The 22,835-nt window shown below is 33.8% G+C and overlaps 3 protein-coding genes and 1 long non-coding RNA gene across 5 annotated transcripts; 3 read left to right on the forward strand and 1 right to left on the reverse strand.

Moving 5' to 3' along the window:
- The first annotated feature begins 1,293 nt into the window (after positions 1–1,293).
- LOC115710478 (uncharacterized) lies at positions 1,294–4,303 on the forward strand. The gene is made up of 8 exons (XM_061101798.1): positions 1,294–1,742; positions 1,855–1,950; positions 2,037–2,114; positions 2,235–2,462; positions 2,569–2,801; positions 2,898–3,021; positions 3,116–3,639; positions 3,730–4,303. The coding sequence occupies exons 3-8, from the start codon at positions 2,058–2,060 to the stop codon at positions 3,920–3,922; spliced, it is 1,359 nt and encodes a 452-aa protein (XP_060957781.1). The 5' UTR covers positions 1,294–1,742; positions 1,855–1,950; positions 2,037–2,057; the 3' UTR covers positions 3,923–4,303.
- A 1,643-nt stretch (positions 4,304–5,946) lies between these two features.
- Positions 5,947–7,088, reverse strand: LOC133039599 (uncharacterized). The gene is made up of 2 exons (XM_061118496.1): positions 6,536–7,088; positions 5,947–6,446 (listed from the first exon to the last, which is right to left on the reverse strand). The coding sequence occupies exons 1-2, from the start codon at positions 6,969–6,971 to the stop codon at positions 5,947–5,949; spliced, it is 936 nt and encodes a 311-aa protein (XP_060974479.1). The 5' UTR covers positions 6,972–7,088.
- A 1,216-nt stretch (positions 7,089–8,304) lies between these two features.
- LOC115698209 (OVARIAN TUMOR DOMAIN-containing deubiquitinating enzyme 3) lies at positions 8,305–15,274 on the forward strand. Of its 2 annotated transcripts, none has more exons than XM_030625405.2 (8): positions 8,305–8,452; positions 8,573–8,723; positions 8,849–8,939; positions 9,428–9,491; positions 13,515–13,620; positions 13,724–13,778; positions 14,191–14,244; positions 14,842–15,274. In XM_030625405.2, exons 1-8 carry the CDS (start codon positions 8,431–8,433, stop codon positions 14,983–14,985), a joined length of 687 nt encoding a protein of 228 aa, XP_030481265.1. In that variant the 5' UTR covers positions 8,305–8,430; the 3' UTR covers positions 14,986–15,274. The 2 variants fall into 2 exon arrangements, with proteins under 2 accessions (XP_030481265.1, XP_060957782.1); XM_061101799.1 differs by having other exon boundaries at positions 8,357–8,452; positions 8,590–8,723.
- Positions 9,499–12,014, forward strand: LOC133029301 (uncharacterized). The gene is made up of 2 exons (XR_009683445.1): positions 9,499–10,719; positions 10,902–12,014. It is a non-coding gene; the product is annotated as an uncharacterized LOC133029301 (long non-coding RNA).
- Positions 15,275–22,835: the final 7,561 nt, after the last annotated feature.

Raw genomic sequence — 22,835 nt, forward strand, 5'->3', positions numbered from 1 at the left:
ATTTTGGTTTACTTATTAGTTTCTTTTTAAATGATAGGTTAGCTGTATTACTAATGTATTACTTTTTATATTTAAATTCATTATTTCAGTATATAATTTACTTGTTAGTTTCTTTTTATATGTTTCATGTTTGTTTTTAAATTTTCTTACAGGTTTGGGATTTTTACTTGAAACCAGAGGATAGATTTTGTGGAAAAATCATATACTGGTTTGATGTGGGTGTTATTGCAGAAATCAAGGGTAGATTGAATGCTAAGCAACTTACTATGTTTCAAGAATCCTGTTTTGGGCATTTTCTAGATCTTGAGGAGTGCAACATGCAATCTCAGGTTATACACACTGCTTTGTGTAGGGAGGTTCATCAGGCAAATGTCAAGGAAATTTGGTTTGATTTTGGTAATTCTAGGACTCGTTTTGGGTTAGGTGAATTTGCTATTATTAGTGGATTGTTGTGTAAGGGTGACAGTAGTATGGAAAAATATATAGGAAGGGGAGATACTTTTGTGGACAAGTATTTTAGTGACATGATTGTTAACTATAGTGCCATTAAACAACGATTCTTGAATAGTATCTTCAAAGATGATGTGTTTGCTTTTAGAATGGCTGTGCTTTATTTTGTTACGAATTTCTTGCTTAGTAAGCCTGGTCGCAAGAAAGTAAGTAGTGGGTTACTTCATTTAATTGGTTCTGGTGAGTTTAACAGTTTTCCATGGGGTAAGGTTGCGTATGATACTACTTTGTATAGCTTGAGGACTGTTTTGAAGGAAAAAAACAAGAAGAAAGTTGTTGATGAGACGAAGGGTACAGTTGCTTCGAAGGCAAAAGGGAAGAACATTAAGGGTAAAGAAAAGGATTACAATAGTAAGACGTACAAGTTGTGTGGTTTCCCTTTTGCGTTTCAGGTTTGGCTCTATGAGGTTATTCCTCTTTTTAAGAAGCAAGGTTTATGTACATATGATGCTTCTCCAGATTATAGGATGTGTAGGTGGAGTAGTGTGGGCAATCCTTTCTCAGGTGAAGTGGAGAAGAAAATATATATGTCAACTAAGGTATGTTTTTGTGATATGTTATTTTATTATTTTTGTGTTGTGTTTTGTTTTTTTTGTTGGTTATGTTACTAATTTTGTTATTTTTATTTTATTTTGTTACAGTTTTACATTGCCGCATGTTTCCTTCGGTGAGGAAAATCAAAAGTTAGATATTGCTGGGTTTGAGTTTTCTTATGGGTCAGAATCTGATGATGATTTTGAGGATGTGAGACGACGAAGTAGATGTTGGCAAGGCCGGTAGCTCTGGAGTTGAGAAAAAAGCTACTATAAGTCTTGCTGTGTTGGATGAGCTTAAAGATTCGGTGTTGGGGCTTGTAGTTAGGCAAGTTGGATTGGAGTGTGTTTTGAAAGAATTTCGTAAGGAAGTTGACGAAAAATTTGCATTACTTGAGGAAAATTTGAAGGGTTACATTGATCGTAAAGTTGGAGAGGATTTAACTTTTTATTTTGATACGAAGTTTTCAGAATTGAAAGATTTGATTAAAGATAGTATTGAGAATGTTGTACCACAGGTGATGTTTTTTGGTTTCTTTTATGATTGATATTGTTTATTTTTAGTTTTATTTGTTAATATGCAATGGTTTTTATGTGATTTTGTTTTTGTAGAGTAATGAGGATGAAAATGAGGATGACGGTGGTGGTGGTGGCAATGATAGTCCCCGTAACCTAGATGACATTAGTGATGATGTTGAGGTACTATTTAGTAGTTCTAAGATTCTTTTTTCAGTTTTTTAGTTGTTTGAGGTACTATTCTGTGTTATAAGTTTTGTTTTCATGTGTTTGTATGGTATTTTTTTTATTGTAGCCTACTGTTAAGGGGGATGGTGAGGATGCTGGTGAAGATGCTGCTGATGTGAAGGATGGTGAAGATTGTGTTGGTGGTGACGGTGATGTTTATAAGGTCTGTTTTTTTTATTATTATTATTCAATATTCTATGTTATAATTTTTGCTACTTAATTGTTTCTTTTTCTGTTTATATTGTGCAGGAAATTAAAAATATTTCCGAGATGTCTGTGAAAGAAGTTGATAGTCAAGATTTTGCTGGTTTATGTTCTTTGGAAAAGGTTAAATTTTGTTTATTAATTTTTTTTATAGAACAGTTTTGTGTAATTATCGTATTTTTTTATCATATTAAGTTGTTAACTAATTTGTTTGTTGTTTTTTTTTTTTGTTTTTGTTGTTAGGATATGCCAAATTTTGACATATTGGGTTCGTTATTAGGACAAAATGAGACTGTTGCAATGGTAGAGGATGAAGTTTTGGGTTCTGATGGTGGTAATGTAGGTGGAGTTGAGGGAGTTGCTGAGAAAGTTAGTGCGGGTACCGATGATGGTTTTTCAGAATCTGTGATGGCTGTTATAAATCAGAAAGTGGATGATGCGTGTCATGCATATGAAGTGAAGAAGATTATGGTATGATTTTGTGTTTTGATTTTTTTTTTTTGTTACTGTTGCAATGGCTGTTCTTTAAATATTATTGTTGTTTAATTTAAATGTTACTGTTTGGTTTCTTTTTTAGGACAAGATTAAGGTTTGTGAATCTCCCAAATCAAAGAGGGCTCATAAGCCTAGCGTGGTTTTACAGAGTCCTTACAGAAATGATTTTGGGTCTTCTGGTAGTAATGAAAAGATGAAGAAAAAGAATGTTAAAGGTCAATATGCGTTTAATTCTGGGTTGTTTGATCCTCCGCACGAACTTCAACAGAAGGCATTTGATGAGTGGTTCTGTGTTGGGTTCAAGGATGAGAATAAGTATGTTTTATTTGTTTTTATTATGTTTTTTGGTTTTTTTTTTTTACATTTTTGCATATTTGATATTAAGTATATTGGTTGGTTGCTTTTTTTTAGGAAGAAGAAGTTTGTTCAAGGGAAGAATCTTTTTAGTCCTGCTTTAGATTTCTGCATTGATAGTGTTCAGGACAAGTGGTGGTTTTATGATCTTTTGACCCCTGGGAGGTGCCTTAGTGACTCGGTGAGTATCATATGTAGTATTTTTTTTTTAATTTTAGTTATGTGGTTTGTAGTTATCTTTTATTTACTCAGATTCTAATCTCTTTTTTCTACAGCATATGGATGTAATATTTTATTACTTGCGAAAGAAGTTGAAGTATGATCCTAATGTTGCAGTGTCTGCAACAACCACAGATTATCATTTCTGTTTTAAGGTGGTTGAATTGTATGATAAGTTTGTCAAGTCTGGAAACAAGATTGATGCTGTGCCTAAGAGTAACATTGTTACTGAATACATGAGTGGGTATTACATGTATGCTAACAAAGATTGGCTACGTGTTGATTATGTGTTGATTTACATGCATATTAAGGATGAAAAGCATTGGATTTTGATCATTTTTGATATTAGGGCTAGGTGTCTCAATGTTTATAATTCCTTAGGGTCTAGACATGAGTTGGACAGGAAAACAGCTGGTTATGTCAAGCCTTTTGCAGTGGTGTTGCCTATATGTTTGTCATTCATTGACTATTACAGTAGGAGGATGGATATTGACACAAGCCAAGGATTTTTTAAAGGGAAAAAGGAGGAGGACATGCTTGATGTCTTTGTTGTTACTAAGTTACCTCAACAAGTAGACAAGTATGTTTAAATGTGTTTATATTGTTATGATTTTTGTTGTTTTTTTAGTATTCAGTCTAATGTTTGTTTTTTTGCTTGTTTTGTTTGTAGTGATTGTGGCTTGTTCGTGGCTAAGTATGCTGATTTCTTTATTCATGGATGTATTGAGAAACTTCCAAATCTTCTAGATGTGGGGTTTTTTAGGAGGAAGCTCGCTGTTGAGTTGTATGTTCATGCCAAGAAGAAACTGTTGAATGATTATGATTCTGAGTCTGAGTTTCCTGGGAGGATTCCAAAAGCTTGATTGGATTGAAGGGGTTTCGAATCTGCACTAGGATGAAACTTTTTGGTGTACTAAAGTTGGAGTTTCAACTGGAATGAAACTTTTTGGTGAACTATTTTGAGTCAAAGTAACTTGTTTTGTTACTTTTGTTTTTAGAATTGTAATTAAGCTCCAATTTTTTAGTACATTTGTTTGTTAGTATTAGTGAATGGTGTATCTGGACAGTAGGGTTTATATGTAGTATTTAGCTAGGTGTTAATCTGTTTGTTGTTGGTAACACTGATGTGAAGGGACCGTTTAGTATCTTTTTTTGGAAATATGCAAGTATATAAGTAGTTAAAATTGTTGTTTGGAATGTTATGTTTTAATGGAAGTATTCAAGTTTATAAAGTTGGAAAGAAAGTGTGTTTTGTAGTTTTAAGCTAATGTTTGTAGCTTAATTTTCATAAAACCAACAATGTTTTTTTTTTGCAGAGTAATTATTTATATTTTTTTTGGTTGAATGAGGGTTTTAATACAAATCAATAATCAAGGTATAGAGTAGTTAGAATGATTCATTTAGTGAAAAAATTAGTTATTTTGTTTCTAATTTTTTTTTATATAAACGTTCAGGTTGTAAAAGAGGATTTTTTTAACTTGGGGTTCTACAATGGTAGTCGCTTGCAACATATTTGAATTAGAGGTACACTTTAATCATTTTTTAATAATGGATAATGTATATTTTTTTATATTTTTTTGTGTGTATATTTTGATGGTATCTTGTCACTGCAAAATACCAGTAATAACAATATGTAACCAGCTCTTTTATATATCTAACCTATAGTTTTGTTTAATTAACATCACCAGATAACAAGCCAATGGTAATATATAATATACTTTGAGTATAAATGAATTGTCCAACCTTAATTTTTTGCCTAAATTATAAAAATATATGAATATATAATTAAGCAGCGTGTTAGTTTTTATATTAGTGATCAATCATATTAAATACTAAAAACCAAATGTAGAATTTAAAAATGAATTTAACTATTCTTAAAAGCAGTGTTCACAGATGACAAGTTTTTTTATTCTTATAGTATTTTGAAAAATGTAGGGAAACATTGGAAAGTAAAGCTACTTAGCAGTTTCTCAATTTGAAAGTATTGTTTTTATTTTTATAGTATTTGTATAAATGGAAGAATAATAGGTGGGCTATTCAATGTCTCTTTTTCTCTTTCTCTTTGGCTCGACCGCATCATTTTTGCAAGTCCTTCGGTTGTGTCCTTTTTGTAAGCATCTTGCACATTTATTCTGTGTTGCTTTGTCTAGTGCAGTTTTATACCTTTGTTTCTTTGGCCTTCCCGCGGTCTCTTGTATATTGGTGGCAATACTTGAAGTTGTTTGATGTTATCAGGCAAGTCCCATGTCTTTGGGTCACCTATTGGTAACACAGAACCTTCATATGTTGCAAGAAATGCTTCTTTTGTGTAGTAGTATGAGCAATACTCATAGCATTTCATGTGTCTTTTTGATATTACAGCCATTGCGTGAGAACACGGCATTTCATCATACTGAAATCGTTGACACGTGCATGTTCTGTTTTGGATATCCACAATATAGGAGTTTTGCAATTCTTTTACTGTGTATATGACAAGATTGGATGTTTGCCGTGAAATGTAAAAGAGGTAACCATTAGTATAAGCTGTTTTTTATTACTTTGTGTGAAGTAACGAGAATGCGAATAAGTAGCATATAAGTTGAAGTTTTAAGGTTACCTTTAGTTTCTTATTGCGTTCCGGTTATCCTTTAGTATCTTTTCTGGTACTTTTGCTAATGTTGTGAATGTGGACAAAGCTCTATTTTTGTTTTCCCATGACCATTTTTGAACCAAGCAACGTAGACATTCGAGCAGTGTTCCAATCGGTAGCTCTCTAATTTCTTTCAATGCTGAGTTCACAGACTCGGCGATGTTGGAGGTTAATGTTGAGTAGCGTTTATTTGGGCTGTAAAGCCTTGTCCATTTTTCTAGGCCAACTTCATTTGTCAGGTAAGGACGAATTCTACTATCAATGTTGTCTAAGTCCCTCATGGAATCGTCGAAGTCGGTTTGATTGTATGCTTTTCTTTGCACAAGAGAATGCATCTCTTAGATCATCTCCTCCTTTTCTGAATCTTGTTTTTATATTTTGGAACAAATGGAAGCAACATACCCCATGCATCAAGTTAGGGAATACTGATTTCATTGCTTTTGCTATACTTTCGTGTCTGTCAGAAATTATGCATTGGTCTTCACGCTCCCCATATGATTCTTTGAGCTTTTCCATGAAGTATTGCCATGATGCATCATTTTCAGAATCAACTACTGAAAAAGCTAGTGGGAATATGTGTCTGTCAGCATCTTGTGCACTAGCAATTATCAATGTTCCTCCATATGCATTCTTAAGGAAAGTTGCATCAACCACAATTAGAGGTGTGCAGTGTTTCCAGCCTTCTATTGAGACTCCTAATGCAAAGAATAGGTACTTAAAATGCCCATTGTCATGTTGGACTAAGTCTGTTATTGTTCCTGCAAAATTATGAGAGAGTGTTGTGACATTAGAGCTACTGATTAGTTGCTATAAGATTATGTGTAGTTTAAGACCAAAGAAGTTATACCTGGATTGCATTTTTTTATCATGTGCAGAATCCCTGGAATTTCATTGTATGAATCATGTGGGCAGCCTATTACTTTTTCTGAAGCCTTCTCTTTTGCTCTCCAAGCTTTTTGGTAAGAAATTGAGACACTATAGTCTTCTGCTACATCATCAACAATCTCATTTGGCCTGTAGTTTCTTTTTGGATTACTAATTTTTTTTTTGATGCAGTCAGCTATTATGTTACTTGTTGCTTGGGGGTGATCGTCATGGATGCGTTCTATTGAGCATGTATGATCTTCCACAAGTTTTCTGACTTTGAAGAGATTTGTTTTTCCATGTTTTGTTGCCAAGAAGTACCATTTACAATTTTTATCAACACACACTAAGCTGTAGTCCTTTGTTGATGATCTTTTTACCCTGTGCTGTTCATTCTTTTTGATTGCATATAGGCTCATGGCAAGCTTTACTGTTTCCTTGTCTTGGAAAATTTGCCCAACTCTTATTATGTCAATCCTTGGATCTTTGATGATGTTTGTTTTGTTTTCCCAGCTTGAGTTGGTAGCTTCTATAGTTCTTTCGTGATGTAATTAGCTGCGAGAGTGCATAATCTGTCCATGTAGGAATTGGATCAATATCTTGTATATATGGTTCTTCATTTTCATAGGCTGCAGAGGTTATGTCAAAGCAAGTAATTTCTTGATGTAATAGTTGGTTGACAGTATCCAATGACTGTGTATATACAGTATCCAATGACTGTGTATAGTTAATGAATAGTGGAAAGGCAGCCTCATTGTCATTTTTTTTCCTGATATGCTCATAAATTCTGCAAGAATTATCGTCCTTGATCCTCATTGGTGGTATACCTTCTTGTATTTGAAATTGTATATCAAGAACAGTGGTGATGTTGTTTAATTCCAAAGTATGACAGATTAGTGTTCTCAGTTCTTGGTATGAGAAACCTTTTGGTATCAATATTCCTGTTACTTGATAATCCGTGTATAAGCATCTATCTACAAATTTTCCATTGTAGTATAGTACCAACAGTAAATGTTCCATGATTCTGTTATAGAACAGAGTAGTAGTTTTAGATAGAAGTAATTAATAGTTTTATGAATTATATGTTTAGTTTCTTATAAAATATGAAAAACTTACTGGTTTTTGAGACTTTTTCTGTGTAAATCAGATTGTAGGAGCTGTGATCATGTTGCTTTTTTCTCTTCGAGTAGCATTGACTGAATCTGACATTTGCGAGTAGGTTCGAGTAGCTTGGAGTAGCTTCGAGTAGTTTTTGGATCTCATAGTCGAACTGTTTGATCGAAGGTTCAATGATGACTGAATTTTGATGACGAAAGATTCGAGTAGCTTCAATGTTGAGTTAGCTCGGCACCTTCGATTAGCAACTGTACAGTTTTGTTTTGATTTTTGTTGATCGAAGCTTTTGTCAAGCTTTAATGGTGTTTTGTTTTTTGCAGGTTCGAAAGTTGCAGAGCTCCAATGGTGTTTTGAATTTTCGAAGGTTTCTTTTTGATTTTTTTTTTGTTTTCAAATGCTTTTATACGGTTTGGCGATACGCACGGATTGATCCATTTTTTATGGTTCGGTAGGAATTTTTTTCCTAAATTTCGGTAGGGATATACGTATATATGGTATTTTTGTTTTTTTCGGTAAGTGTAAGATTAATATGTTAATTTGGTATATTAGTAAAAAAAGCCCAAAAAAAAAAGTAAAAAAATTGGAAATTTCTGATGTAAAAACCCGTTAAGTTTCACATGACTTTTTTTACGAGTGGGCCTATAATGGGCCAAGAAATAGATTTGGACGGTAACAACCCAACCTTCACATTCTCGATTATCCACGTCGTAGTTTCACCGTCGATATTCTCCTCTCTCTCTCTCTCTCTCTATCTATCCATCCATGGCGGAAAAACCTTCAAACGGTAAACACCCAAAACACTTTCACTACAGAAAATCTCTCTACATATATATATATATATGAAACTAATTTTATCTGTTTCCAAACAGAATTTCTGAATTTAATTCCTCTTTTCTTCTAACAGAGACTATCCTTGAGCAGCTTAAAAATGGAGTTGCGAAGTTCGAGCTCGTCTCAGTCACCGCTCGTTCCATTTCAACTCATGATTATCAAACATTTCAGCCGTCTTTTTCCGGAACCAGTCACCGGTTCTTTGCTAGAATCAGTCCACCAATGTAGTTTCTTTCACATATATTTTCATTAATAATTATCATCTCTTTAATTTTGAAATGCTTGCTAAATTGCGTAGCCTGAGAGTTCAACTGTGAAACGTTTTCTGTTATTCATGGTTTTGATTCAGTGGAAACGGAGGATCACCGGCCATGAAGAAAGTGGAACGTTACTCGGTTCTGAGAGTTACTGGAGATGGTCGTTGCCTATTTCGTGCACTGGTATCGTTTATTTCTTATCTTCTTGTGGATACTTTAGTAATATTGAATGTACGTGAATTTCGAACTAAATGTAGTGGAGTGTTGCTTCTTTATACTTAAGTTAATTTCATTGATTTTAGTTTTGTTATACTTTTTATATATATGCTACTACTATATATGTATATCTGGGCATTGGGAAAAATTCAGTAAGTTTTAACAGTTTATGGAGATTCCAAACTAGTGTATACTATGAGATTTGACTACTCCTCCCTAGAATTGATTTAATTTTGCCCATTTTTCATTTAAGAACTGCCAATTTGACGGAGGTTGTATTTGTCAGTAGCTCTGTTGATATATGGTGAAAGCTTGCTTCCCCATTTGGGACTTCTCAACATTTTACCCTTTACTAAGTGAGAAAGCTCAATGAACTTGCTCAAGTGATGAGTAACATGAGACTGAGTACTTCCTTTGCCTTGCCTCCTTAACTAATTTGTTGTCAGTGAAATCAGGCCAAGGGAATGGCTATGAACAAGGGAATTCCTCTTAGCCCACGGGATGAAAGGGAGGATGCAGGTATGCTGGATATATTTAAGTTGCTAATGATACTTGCTCTAGTCTAACTAATTTTTTCACTAGGCCATGTTTTGCCTCCATTTAAGCAAGTTTCAAAAGTGAATTCAAGGTATTTTTCCATGTATGTTTCGACACATTTGGTTTCTCATTTGACATTGAACTTCTGGAGTATAAATTGGTTGATGAGTGATGACCTTTGTTAAATCATCTTAGGTCTTTTTGTATTAATTATTTGACATTGAACTTCCTCAATGGCTTAGTTATAAAAATTGTTTGTGTACTGGTGCTTGCTAAATCATCTTATTTCTTTTTTATATCTATTGATTCATTTATTTATTTTAGTTTACTCTAGGTCTTCTGTTGTTCTGCTATAATCATGAATTGGGTTTTCATACCTTATGGTACCCTCAGCATCTCTAGTGAGTTTATATAGATTCAAAGCTTATTTTTATTTTCTTTCTCCTCTGTTCATATTGTTTCATTATATCAGAGCCTCTGACTGGCGTCAATGGCTTCTTCCGACGACAACTCGTCTTCCAATCCTATTCCTCTGCAAGTTACTACAACAACTCAGAATTGGAATCCTTTCTCCAATTCCCTTACATCGTCTCTTACATTCAAGTTGGATCGTACTAATTTTCTAGCATGGAAATCAATGTGATTGGTCATGAGCTTGATGAAATCTTGCTCTCTGATCTCACTCCTCAATGACTCATCAATGGAGATCTCAACCCTATTTTCACTACTTGGCGCAAGAAAGATCAACTTCTTCTTTCTTGGTGATCTTTCTTGGTGGCGATCATCCATGAGTGAAGACATCCTTGGCACAGTTGCGAATTACACCGGCTTTCGTGCGGTGTAGAAAGCCTTAGAGTAGAAATTTTCAAGTTAATACAAGGGTTGTTTGCTTTAACTCAAAGGCGAACTTTCTAACATTCATATAGGGACTCGCTCGATCTTTGACTATGTTGATAAGATCAAATCCCTTTGTGATTCGTTAGCTATAGTTGGTCATCCCATCACTAATTAGTCTCAACCTCAAGCAAATTTAACTAAGCAATCTTTTGATTATGAGTCTCAAGCATTTGTTGCTCATCTCTTCCTGATTTTGGTGATGATCATGGTTGGTATGTTGACACCGGAGCTACCAATCACATTGCTTATAACATGGATCATCTTGAATCTGCTATTACATATTCAGGCCAAGAAACTGTGGCCGTTGGAGATGGTAAGAAACTTGTTATTTATCATATTGGTAAAGCCACTATTCCCTCTCATTCTATTGCACCATTAAAATTGAATTATGTTCTTCAAGTTCCTTCTATAACTAAAAATCTTGTCAATGTTTCTAAGCTTACCACAAACAATGATGTTTTCCTAGAATTTCACTAATCTTGTTGTTTTGTCAAGGACAAACAAACGGGTGCAGTCCTGAGCAAAGGGAAGCTTAAGAATGGTCTTTATCTTCTTGGAGATGAGGATTCTACTCTCTTAAACACATTAGTGGAATGTCAGCTTGCTACCTCAACCATGTCCCCTAATTCTTTTGATTGTTTTTCAAATTCTTGTAGTAACAAGTGTATTCATTATGAAAATACTATTTCTCTTTGTAATATTGTCACAGATAATGAAGAATTCAATTCTTCTTATTCCATGATTTCAAAACCTGCTTGTGTTTGTCTCAAATTTGTCTAATGATATAAACCTTTGGTATTGTAAACTCGAGCATTCTGCATTTTAACCAAAATACTAACCACAACAAACATTCCTCATTCACTTAAAAACTTACAATTTTGTAATGCTTGTCAAAGAGGTAAAAGTCACAGACTTCCCTTTTCCTTGTCCATTACTCGTGCAAAACAACCTCTGGAATTTATTCATACTGATTTATGGGGGTCATCTCACACTGCCTCCAAAGATAATTAAAAGTATTACATTGTGTTTGTGGATGACTTTAGCAGATTCTTTTGGATATTTCCTCTTGTTCTTAAATCACAAGCTTTTGAAACCTTTATTCAGCTTAAAAGCCTGTTTGAGAAACAGTTTAATCTACCTATCAAAGGTTTTCAAGCATATGGTGGAGGTGAATATAAGCCCTTTGCTAAGTTTCTGAGAGATCAAGGTATTATGTTTCAACATCCTTGTCCTCACACACATGAAAAGAATGGTAGTGTGGAACGGAAGCATCAACACATCACAAAAACTGGCTTGACTTTTATTGGCACAATATGGCTTAGACTTGACTTATTGGTGGTATGCCTTTCAATGCTTGTTTCAGCAATCTTCTTATTACAGCATCTTGAAGTCATTTGGATGTGCATGCTTTCCCCCTTTTTGGCCATATGATCATCACAAACTGGAGTTTTGATTTGAAGAATACATTTTCCTTGGCTACTCTCCAAAGCACATGGGCTATCTCTGTGAAAACAAAAATGGTAGAATGTTCATAGCTCGAAATGTAGTCCTCAATGAACATGTCTATCTTGCACCACAATCATCATCTACTTCTTAGGTATCTCCAAACTCCAATACTCTTCCTATTGCTACATATTTTTACAAGCCCTTTCCCATCACCTTAGCTATTCTATTGGTCTATGTTGTTGATATCCTCATTACAGGTCCTAATACCACCTTGATTTCGAAGCTTGTTCTTGATCTTAACATTGCCTTTTATCTCAAAGATTTAGGTCTAGTTCATTACTTTCTTGGTGTTGAAATTTATAGAAATTCAGCCAGTATGTATCTCTGTCAAACAAAATATATAACTGATTTGTTGGTTAAAGTTCACTTCGAAGGTGCAGAGAGTTGCTCAAGTCCTACTAGCACCTCTCACAAACTGTCCGTTACTGAAGACAAAACTCTTTATAGAAGCACTCTTGGGGCCCTGCAGTACCTAACTTTGACCAGACTTGATGTTGCACACATTATTGACAAGTTATCACAGTTTATTCATTGTGAAGCCTGGAAAAAACTCTTGAGATTGAAAGGTACCATCTTGAAAGGCCTTCTGTTGAAATCTGTTCTAAGAATGTCCATGGACGCATATTTTGATGCAGATTGGGCTAGATGCGTTGATGATCGAAGGTCAATAAGGGGTTATGCAATTTATTTAGGTCCAAAACTCATTTCTTGGTCTGCCAAAAAGCAACAAGTGGTGGCTAGATCTTCTACTTAGTCTGAATTTTGTGCCTTGGCTAACACTACTGCTGAGATTAAATGGTTGTTGTCTTTGCTCACTGAATTGCAAGTCTCTTTTAGCTGACATTCCTGTAATCTGGGTGGACAATCAAGGTGGAGCTGCTCTAACTGCAAATCACGTTTTTCATGCTCGGTGTAAGCATATTGAGATAGATCAACACTTTGTCTGTAGCTGACATTCCTATAATCTAGGTGGACAATGAAGGTGCAGCTGCTCTAACTGCAAAACCTATTTTTCATGCTTGGTATAGGCATATTGAGATAGATTAGCACGTTGTCCATGATCAACTCGTGAATCATGAACTTGCTGTGAGATATGTTCCTTCCGTTGATCAAGTTGCTGTCATCTTCACCAAGTATCTTCCCAAAGATCGATTTCACTACCTTAAAGACAAACTCAAAGTGGTTTCTACCCTTTTTGTTTGAGGGGGGATGATAACCAATAGCTTTGTTAGGTTGTTGTGACAATTAGAATTGGTTAGTTTTGTTAGGAGCCTTGTAACTTCTTAATCAACTGTTTGATTCTGTTATAACCGAATCCTTTCTTGTTTTGTAAAGCTTTGTTTGTCTATAAATAAAGGATTGGTCTCTGTAGAATGCTAAGGTTTTGGAGCATATTTTTTTCCCCTGTTTGGAAATAGTTGTTATCAGTTTGTGGAAACCACTTCTTATTTATTTGTAGTTTTATGTACGACAACTTTGAGCTGCTAAGAACATGATCTTTGTTGACTATTTAGAAATTTTATGGTATTAAATAAAAAAGATATAAATTAACTAAACAAAGTATTACTATGTGAATTTTATTAAAAACTTATTCCAATGTAGATGATTTACGGATGGCTGTAAAAGAGGTTATATGTAACAATGGCAAAGAACGCCATCAATACGAAGAAGCACTAGTAGCCATTACTGTTGACGAGTCTTTGAAACGGTAAGAACAGATAACTTTTATTTTGCTGGAAGAGAAAGGTTTATTGTAAATTTGGTGCTTCGAAGCTCATGAAAATTTATATGCTTTAATTGTTCCTTCATAGTTACTGTCAACGCATTGGAAGACCTGATTTTTGGGGTGGAGAGTCAGAATTACTGGTGAGTACTCTTTGGTGCATAATTGTTTGATAACCTGTCTTAAATTCATCTTGTTTTCCTTTTCAGAAAAAAATATTACTATATATTTATTGGCCTTTTGCACCATTTCATTTGCCCATATAACTAATCTAGCTGGCACAAATTCTTGCAGGTGGATTTCTAGGCTAATTGTTTATAATTTTAACCTTGAACCATCGCTTCTAGGTAGAAATATTTTGATGTAATCTCTATGTTCATGTTGTGGTGGAATTTGGTTCTTACTCTTCTATGCACTTAGGAAGTTGAAATTTATAATTTTCTTTCTCTACCTCTTCGGTTTTTGTTACACGGGGAATCTCATTTTGACTATTCCAACTCTAGTTGTTAAATTATCTGTATATGCGTTGACTGTTGAGCATTTGTAATTTCCCAGGTGCTATCAAAGCTGATTAGGCAGCCAATCACCGTGTACTTGCCAGAGCATGAGGTAGGCTCACGTGTTGGTGCTTTATATGTTTAATTTGTAGGCAGTAAATAGCTGTTTAAAAAGCATGGATGTGAAATATATAATGCAGTATGTCAATTAGTTTTTAGTTAACTGAAATATATATGCCTTAATATTAGAAACTGAGATAGAAAAATAGCTAACCATAATGGTCTGATCACAAAAGAACTCATTATCTGTTATAATATCTAACTTGGGATGCAATGCAAATCTTTGTTTCTGAAGTGTGGTTGTGGAAGATAGCTTAATTTCAGCTTGAACTTTTGAATGGGTAATATCGAATATGGTTTTCTTTTCCATTTATGGAATGTACATTGGGAGTGAGTTTTCTGTGAGTAAGAAATGATATGAAAAGGCGCAGTAAGGAAGGACAAAGGGATGACTGGAGAAGCCAGAAAAGGCTTTTTATTTGACTATTCAAAGTTTTAGTTTTAGATGGCTTGAACTTGCTGATTGTGGTTACTTTTAATTATGCTGCTACTAGATTCAAAGTCAGCTCAAATCACCAATCTTGTGTTCCTTTTCTTTGAAGTTATTATGAATGAAGGTGAAAACACTGTCGTTTTTCATCAATTGCAGCATACTAGGGGTGGACGGGGTACTGGTTTTATACCGATAGCAGAATATGGAGCTGAGTTTAGCAAAGGTTCAGTTACAAGAAAGCCGAAAAAGGTGGTAAGACTTTTATACACCGGTAGAAACCACTATGATCTACTCATCTGAGATTAGCCGAACAAAAAACAGACAGAATAGATATGATGTCATTCTTATTCAAAGATGATGAACAAGCCTTAAGGAATGCCTTGTAATTTTGAATTCAATTAAATTTTCTGTCTTTGTATTTGTTTACTAAATTTTGAATTACATAATAGTTAACATTTTCTTTCTTTTATCATTAGCTGTTTTGGTTTTTTATTACTAATACCAGAGTGGTACTTGGACAAATACTTCAACGCTTATGGTATCATTGAAAAATAAAAGTGGCCCTTCGACTCGTCAATGGTTGTTTCCAGATGTAATCTTTCTCTTTTAAGTACTATTTATCTTTACTATTGTAATAGTAGCCTGTTGGGCTGATAGTTATAGACCCTTTTGACATTTTGTCCTCATAAATTTACTTTTTTGTCTTTTGATTTTGTTAGAATATTAGTTGTAAAAAAATTAAGGAAATTTTTATTTTAGTAGTTTCTTATTTGTATTTAGTAGTTTCCCATTTAGTCTCTTAGTTTTGCATATATAAATATGTACTACTCTATGAAATACATACACAATTCGATTTACTATTTTCTACATGGTATCAGAGCCATACTTAAAATTGTGATTCGAAATTGGGGTTCATAAAAAAAAGAGGTTAGGGTTTGAGTTTAGGGTTCTTTTTTAAAAATCCTATTTGGAGTGGGAATCTATTCTCACTGTCCACTCAGGAGGGTTGTCTAGTCGCAGATCTACCAAACCCCAAAGTCCGATCACCGAAATCCTTGTGCGTGGGGCTCACGCGCCACCTGAAGGTTCTGCGCACTTTCCCACGCATCGGAGCGTGGAGGCGCATGTGCGATGTTTTTGACGGCGTTCTTTTGCTGGTTGTTTACTCAGTTCTTCTAAGCCCACTTGCATCTGTCTAAGGTTGTAATTTGGTATTTTTTGCCTTCTTCGTGTTTAGGTGTTCATTCTTTAGTGTTCTTTTTCTTCATTTTCTTTGTCAATTGTTTTTGCTTTTGAGATTATGGCAGAGATAAAATTAGATTCGAAATCAATTGTTGTTTCTAATGTGGTTCTCGTGATGTCTAAAATTACGGACCATAAATTGATTGGTTCGAATTATTTGGAATGGAGTAAGACGATTTGATTGTATTTGAGGAGTATTGACAAAGATGATCACTTGACTGGCGATCCTCCTAAAGAAAAAGACGATTCAAAAAAAAAAAAATATAGCTCCGTGAGGATGCTCGCTTGTTCCTTCAAATTCGAAATTTTATCGATGATGAAATAATTAGTTTGATTAATCATTGCGAATTAGTTAAAGAACTAATGGATTACTTAGAGTTTTTGTATTCTGGCAAAGACAACATATCTCGCATATATGATGTTTTCAAAGCCTTTTATCGTGCGGAGAAATAAGATGTTGTGAAAATTATGTAGGCAAATATACGCAGTCACACAAGTAATAAGTAAGATCGTCTCCACAGGGATTGCAAACAAAATATGTTGTAAAACCAACTAATTACAACTTAAAGTTGAAGGAAAAATATGAGAATGCTTGAGCAATGATTCAAAATTAAAATAATTGTAATTAAATTTGCTTAAAATAATGCTCTATTACTAGAAAAATTGCTTGCAAGAAATGTAATATGGTAAAAAGTGGCTTGAATAACTAATTCCCCTAGTCAGGTTTTTCTCAGTTGCTATAGCATTACTTCAGCATTTTCACATAGAGATAACATAATTTTTTTTTTATGTGTTTATGAGAATTTTTCAAAACTCACAATTTAAGTTCTATCATCTAGATTCACATATTCCTATATCAAACCAGATTGCTGAACACTAATTAAACATCAATTCTTAAGTTATACAAGGTAAATGAAATATTCTTATTCCACTTACTAAGAAAAACCTAAATCTAGGATTTCTCTTGCTCCATCCAAGTTTAACTACTAAATCTAGCCCTTCCGGAACAAGATCTAGCTTAACAAATTGTTACTCATGGCCAAGAAATAACAATCAAATAAAATGACAAGCTTACTTGAATGAAAAAAGGCAAGAATGCTAAAATATGCTTAAAAATTAATCATACCCAACATAGGAGTTCATAGCCATTCAAGCCTCAAGAACTTTAGCTCATGTTCAAATCAAAAAATAAAATCCAAACTAAAAGTTTGTCATCCATGGCTGCTGCCTTGTTTACAAATTCTCAAGTTTCTAGTATTTAAAGACAAGAAAGAAAAGAAAAAAAAAATATAGAAAGAAAAGGAAAAAGAAATTCAAACAAATAGGCTTTTGTCCTTCTCTTTTTCTTGTACTTCAGTCCCCCTTTTCTCCTTCCTCTTTTGTACTTTTTCTTTTTGCAGTTAATTTCTTCCAAAAATGGCAGCTGCCATCATGTTGAAGAAGAAGAGTGTACTTAGTTTCTTTTGCTCACTCCTTAGGGTACAATGTAATACCCTAAAAATAAAAGCCCAAATTATTTTCAATCTTGGCCCACTAGGTATTGTCTCCTCCTTCTATAACAGCTAGCTGGCGTACTTTTAGTGACTAATACATAATTGCTCATGTGGATAAGTGAAATTCGTTTTTTAACTTCTTCCACGTCACTGCTCAAACTGCCCAGCATTCTGGCAGCATTTCCTCCCAGATTTTAGCTTTTGTTCCAACTTTGTCCTTGCCTCCTTTCCTTTTCCCTAGCAATTTAATTCTTCTTTCTCAACAACCAACAATCAATTTAATTAAATAAACACAACTAAAAATAACTATAATTATAAGACTTCAAAGCTAGCTTGGTAATTAAAAAATGAAGCTAAAAACTAATTAAAGCTAAATAACAAACACACTTTCATTACTCTTTTCATGATAATTTCAAGTTAAAGGTACAAAAAAAAAAAAAAAAAACTCTATACCATAGAGTTATCAAGTCTCTTATGAGTTACTTTATGGCATTTAAGAAAACATATGAAGAGCTTAATGTATTATTGCCCTTTAGTCCTAATGTGAAAGTTCAACAGCGCCAACGAGAGTAGATGACTATTATGAGTTTTCTTGCAGTACTCTTATCTGAATTTGACTCTGAAACGTCACAAGTTCTCTCTGGTTCTGATGTCTCCTCCTTACAGAAATTACTCGTGTTCTTCGCACAGAAATTACCTCTTTAACTCTTCTTAATAGCGCCTTGGTGAGTCGTAATAATTCTACACCGAAAAAAACTCTACTCCAAGTGGATACAAATGAGGTAATTCACAAGGACCTGATAATCGAACACCAAATTCTGGAAGCATCATGTGCAACTATTGTAAGAAACCAGGCCACACCAAGTTTGAGTGTAGGAAGTTATAGTTCAAGAATCGACAACAACACTCTGATAATATTGCAAGCACTGGTGATGCATATAACAAATCGATCCTTATTTCTGCTAATGAATTTGCCAAGTTCTCAAGGTATCAGGAAACACTTAAGTCTTCATCTTCTTCTGTCACTGCGATTATTGATTCAAGTAACTCTAATGCATGCCTTCTTTCCAAATCCTCAAAATGGGTAATTGATTTTTGTGCCACGTATCATATGACATGTAATTCCAGTCTCTTTTCCACTTTTCAGTCTCATAGTCCCACTTCTATTGTTACCTTAGTTGATGGATCAACATCTTCTGTTCTTGGATCTGGCACTATTATTCCTACACCTATGCTCACTTTGTCATCAGTCTTACATTTACCTAATTTGTCCTTTAATTTTCTTTCTGTTAGTCAACTCACTCGTAATCTAAATTGTTGCATCTCATTCTTTCTTGATCATTGTTTGTTTCAAGATCTTATGACGAAGAAGATTATTGGTAAATGACATGAATCTAGTGGCTTGTATGTTCTTGACCCACTTCCACCAACCTCTATTGTTTGTTCAAGTGTTGCTTCCGCTTTTGAGGCTCATTATCGCTTGGATCATCCATCCCTTCCTTTGCTCAAGAAACCTTGTCCCCAATATAGTAAGTTGTCTTCATTAGATTGTGAGTCATGTCAATTTTCCAAACATCATCGTGTTAGTTTGAGTCCTCGAGTCAATAAACGTGCTAGTGTTCCTTTTGAGTTAGTTCATTTTGATGTTTGGGGTCCTTCTCCTATTTTGTCTCAACTTGGATTCAGGTATTTTGTTACTTTTATGGATGATTATTCTCGTGTAACTTGGTTATATTTAATGAAAAATCGTTCTGAGTTGTTTTCTATATTCTGTGATTTTTGTGCTGAGATTCAAAATCAAATTAATGTATCTGTTTGTACTTTGAGAAGTGATAATGCCAAAGAGTACACATCTGCTCAATTTCAATCTTACATGACCTCTAATGGCATGCTTCATGAAACTTTTTGTGTTGATACTGCACCTCAAAATGGTGTCATAGAACGTAAAAATAGACATCTTCTTGAAACTGCATGTGCCCTTTTGTTTCAAATGAAAGTTCCTAAACCTTTTTTGGCCGATGTAATATCCATGACATGCTTTCTTATTAATCGCATGACATCCTCTATCCTTAATGGTGAAATTCCATTTAAAATTCTTTTTTTCTAATAAGTCATTATTTCCAGTTGCTCCTCGAGTATTTGGTAGTGTTTGTTTTGCTCGCGATGTCCGCCCATCTATCACCAAATTAGACCCTAAGGCACTGAAGTGTCTTTCTTGGTTATTCTCGCCTTCAGAAAGGGTATAGGTGTTATTGTCTTTATCTCAACAAATATTTTGTTTCTATTGATGTTACCTTTGTAGAAAATATACCTTATTTTTTGTCTTCCACTACTCCTACTCGTCAAGGGGGAGGATGATGATTTGTTGGTATATTCTGTCACATTTTTTGCGTCTGATACATGTTCTGATGAGTCTCTTGTTCCTTAACCTGTCTCAGTGATAACCCCCACAATGTCTACACCTCCACCACCTCCACCACATCCTCCACCTCCACCACTCCCTCGGCCTCCTATAGTGTACACCAGGCGCCCCCCTCCTCCACCTCCTGTTTCATATCCTGCACCTGAATCTTCATCATCAGATTCGGAAATCAAAGATGATCTTCCCATTGCACTACGTAAAGGTAAACGCCAATGTACTTTTCCTATTTCTTCTTTTGTTTCTTATAATCATATATCATCTTCTTCTTGCTCTTTTATTGCTTCTCTTGATTCTATCACTATTCCTAAAACTGTTCGTGAAGTAATGTCTCATCCTGGTTGGCTTGCTGCAATGATAGAAGAGATGAATGCTTTAGTTGCAAATGGTACTTGGGTCTTGGTTAATTTACTTTCAAGAAAATGGGCCATAGGGTGCAAATGGGTGTTTATAGTTAAATTCAATCAAGATGGAACAATTGCTTGCTTAAAGGCCCGTCTTGTTACTAAGGGTTATGCTTAAACCTATGGAGTGGACTCTTGTGATACTTTTTCTCCTGTTGCTAAACTCACATTTGTTTGATTGTTCATTTCCACGGCAGCTACTCATCATTGGCCTTTGCATCAGCTTGATATTAAAAATACTTTTCTTCATGAAGATCTTGAGGAAGAAGTGTATATCGAGCAACCTCTTGGGTTCGTTGCTCAGGGAAAGTTAGGGCGAGTTTGTCGTCTTCGCAAATCTTTATATGGATTGAAACAAAGCCCTCGTGCTTGGTTTGGTAAATTTAGTCAGGCTGTTGAGAAATTTGGTTTGTTGAAAAGTAAGTCAGATCATTCTGTATTTTATAAAAGATCAACTGCTGGTATCATTTTGTTAGTGGTGTATGTTGATGACATCATTATTACTGGAAATGATACTGAAGGCATCTCATCCCTTAAGTCTTTCATTCATACCCAGTTTCACACAAAAGATTTAGGGGAGCTGAAGTATTTCTTGGGTATTGAAGTTACTTGGAGTAAACAAGGTATTTTTCTGTCTCAAAGGACGTATGCACTTGATTTGTTAACTAAGACAGGAAAATTGGGAGCAAAACCTTGTAATGCTCCAATGAATCCAATTGTGCATCTTACACATGATGGGGAACCATTTGAAGATCCTGAGAAATATCGCAGATTGGTTGGAAAGTTGAATTATCTAACTGTCACTCGTCGAAATATTGCATTCTCGATTAGTGTCATTAGTCAATTCGTGTCTTCTCCAACAATTCATTATTAGTCAACACTAGAGCAAATTTTATGTTACTTGAAAGGAGCACCAGGACGAGGTATAATTTACAAGGATCATGGACATACCCAGTGTTTTTTTGATGTAGATTTGGTAGGCTCCAATGTAGATAGACGATCCATTTTAGGATATTGTGTATTTATTGGGGGCAATCTAGTCTCTTGGAAGAGTAAGAAACAAAATGTTGTATCTAGATCCAGTGCTGAATCAGAATATAGAGATATGGCATAGTCTGTGTGTGTGAGGTAATATGGATTTATCAGCTTTTGACTGAATTCGGGTTTAAGACTTCTATTCCAGCAAAATTGTGGTGTGATAATCAAACTGATCTTCATATTGCCTCAAATCCCGTGTTCCACGAGCGAACTAAGCACATTGAGATTGATTGTTATTTTGTTTGTGAGAAAATTCAACAAGGTCTGATCTCCACAGGATATGTGAAGATCGGAGAACAACTAGGAGATATTTTTACAAAGACTTTGAATGGGGTGCGGGTTAATTATCTTTGTAACAAGCTGGGCATGATTAACATTTATGCTCCAGCTTGAGGGGAAGTGTTAGAATATTAGTTGTAAAGAAATTAGGGAAACTTGTATTTTAGTAGTTTCCTATTTGTATTTAGTAGTTTTCCATTTAGACTCCTAGCTTTGTATATAAATATGTACTATTCTATGAAATACATACACAATTCGATAACATTTTATTTAAAAGATCTCGCATTTTATATTATTTATATTAATAACCAAATATAACTATAATATAATTAAATCATGACTTCTAGTATGAATTTAAGATATTAAAATAACTTAACAAAATAAAATATTTATGAAATCAATGAAATATTACACATTTTTTTTGAAAAAAAAAACTTCAATAAAATCACAAAAAATATTTATTAAATTGTTATTTTACTTAATATTTAATATTTATTTTTATTTATGTTGTTCTTTTTAGTTCAATAACTTAGTTTTAGGTTGTTTTTATTTTATTTAATTTTAGTATTTTTGTTATTATTATTTTGTATATTTAATATGTTAGTGTGCTTTAAATTAACTATTTATTTTTTTGATAAATTTTAATTTAAGGACTAAAATGTAAGATTAATTTTTAAAATAAATTAAAATAAGGGTTAGAATTCAAAAAAAAAAAAAGTTTAACACCAAATTAGTGTAGACTTAAATCTCACATTATTAATAGTATAGAATTTAGTGTACACTAATTTAATGCATAATTCAGTTTGTTGTTAAAGTTAAATAGTATATAAATTCTAAAATTAGTACACCATTATAAATGTTTTTTGATCACTCTTACATATAATTATTTCCAAAATTTGAGTAGCACTTTTTACGTAAAACTAATTGAGAAAGAAAAACCATTTAAGTGTGATAGTTGAAAACAAATGTCATATTTATTTTTTACAAAATGAACAGTAGTATAACTGAAACACTAACACCCCAATCTAGTTATATGTCCAACAAAATATAAATAAATAAGTAATTTGTGACATAATTTAAGTTTAACTTACAATTGTAAATAAATAATTAAGTTTAACTTTTAATGGTAATAATATTTGAGTTATATTTCTGGAACATAATTTAAATTAATTAGGAATTATCACGTGACAATTTACTTAATATTTAACAATCAAGTATTTACAGAGTTTTAGAAATATAACTTAAGTATTATTGTCACTAAAAATTAAATTTAGT

Source organism: Cannabis sativa, chromosome 7 (assembly GCF_029168945.1).
Source record: "Cannabis sativa cultivar Pink pepper isolate KNU-18-1 chromosome 7, ASM2916894v1, whole genome shotgun sequence".
Classification (NCBI taxonomy): Eukaryota; Viridiplantae; Streptophyta; class Magnoliopsida; order Rosales; family Cannabaceae; genus Cannabis; species Cannabis sativa.

Coding starts and splice junctions, on each gene's coding strand:
- LOC115710478 (XM_061101798.1), top strand. CDS start 2,058: ATGTCTGTGAAAGAAGTTGATAGTCAAGATTTTGCTGGTTTATGTTCT. Junction 2,463..2,568: donor ATGAAGTGAAGAAGATTATG/GTATGATTTTGT, acceptor TTTCTTTTTTAG/GACAAGATTAAGGTTTGTGA. Junction 3,640..3,729: donor TTACCTCAACAAGTAGACAA/GTATGTTTAAAT, acceptor TTTTGTTTGTAG/TGATTGTGGCTTGTTCGTGG.
- LOC133039599 (XM_061118496.1), bottom strand. CDS start 6,971: ATGAGCCTATATGCAATCAAAAAGAATGAACAGCACAGGGTAAAAAGA. Junction 6,447..6,535: donor GATAAAAAAATGCAATCCAG/GTATAACTTCTT, acceptor ATAATTTTGCAG/GAACAATAACAGACTTAGTC.
- LOC115698209 (XM_030625405.2), top strand. CDS start 8,431: ATGGCGGAAAAACCTTCAAACG. Junction 8,453..8,572: donor GGCGGAAAAACCTTCAAACG/GTAAACACCCAA, acceptor TTCTTCTAACAG/AGACTATCCTTGAGCAGCTT. Junction 14,245..14,841: donor TGTACTTGCCAGAGCATGAG/GTAGGCTCACGT, acceptor CATCAATTGCAG/CATACTAGGGGTGGACGGGG.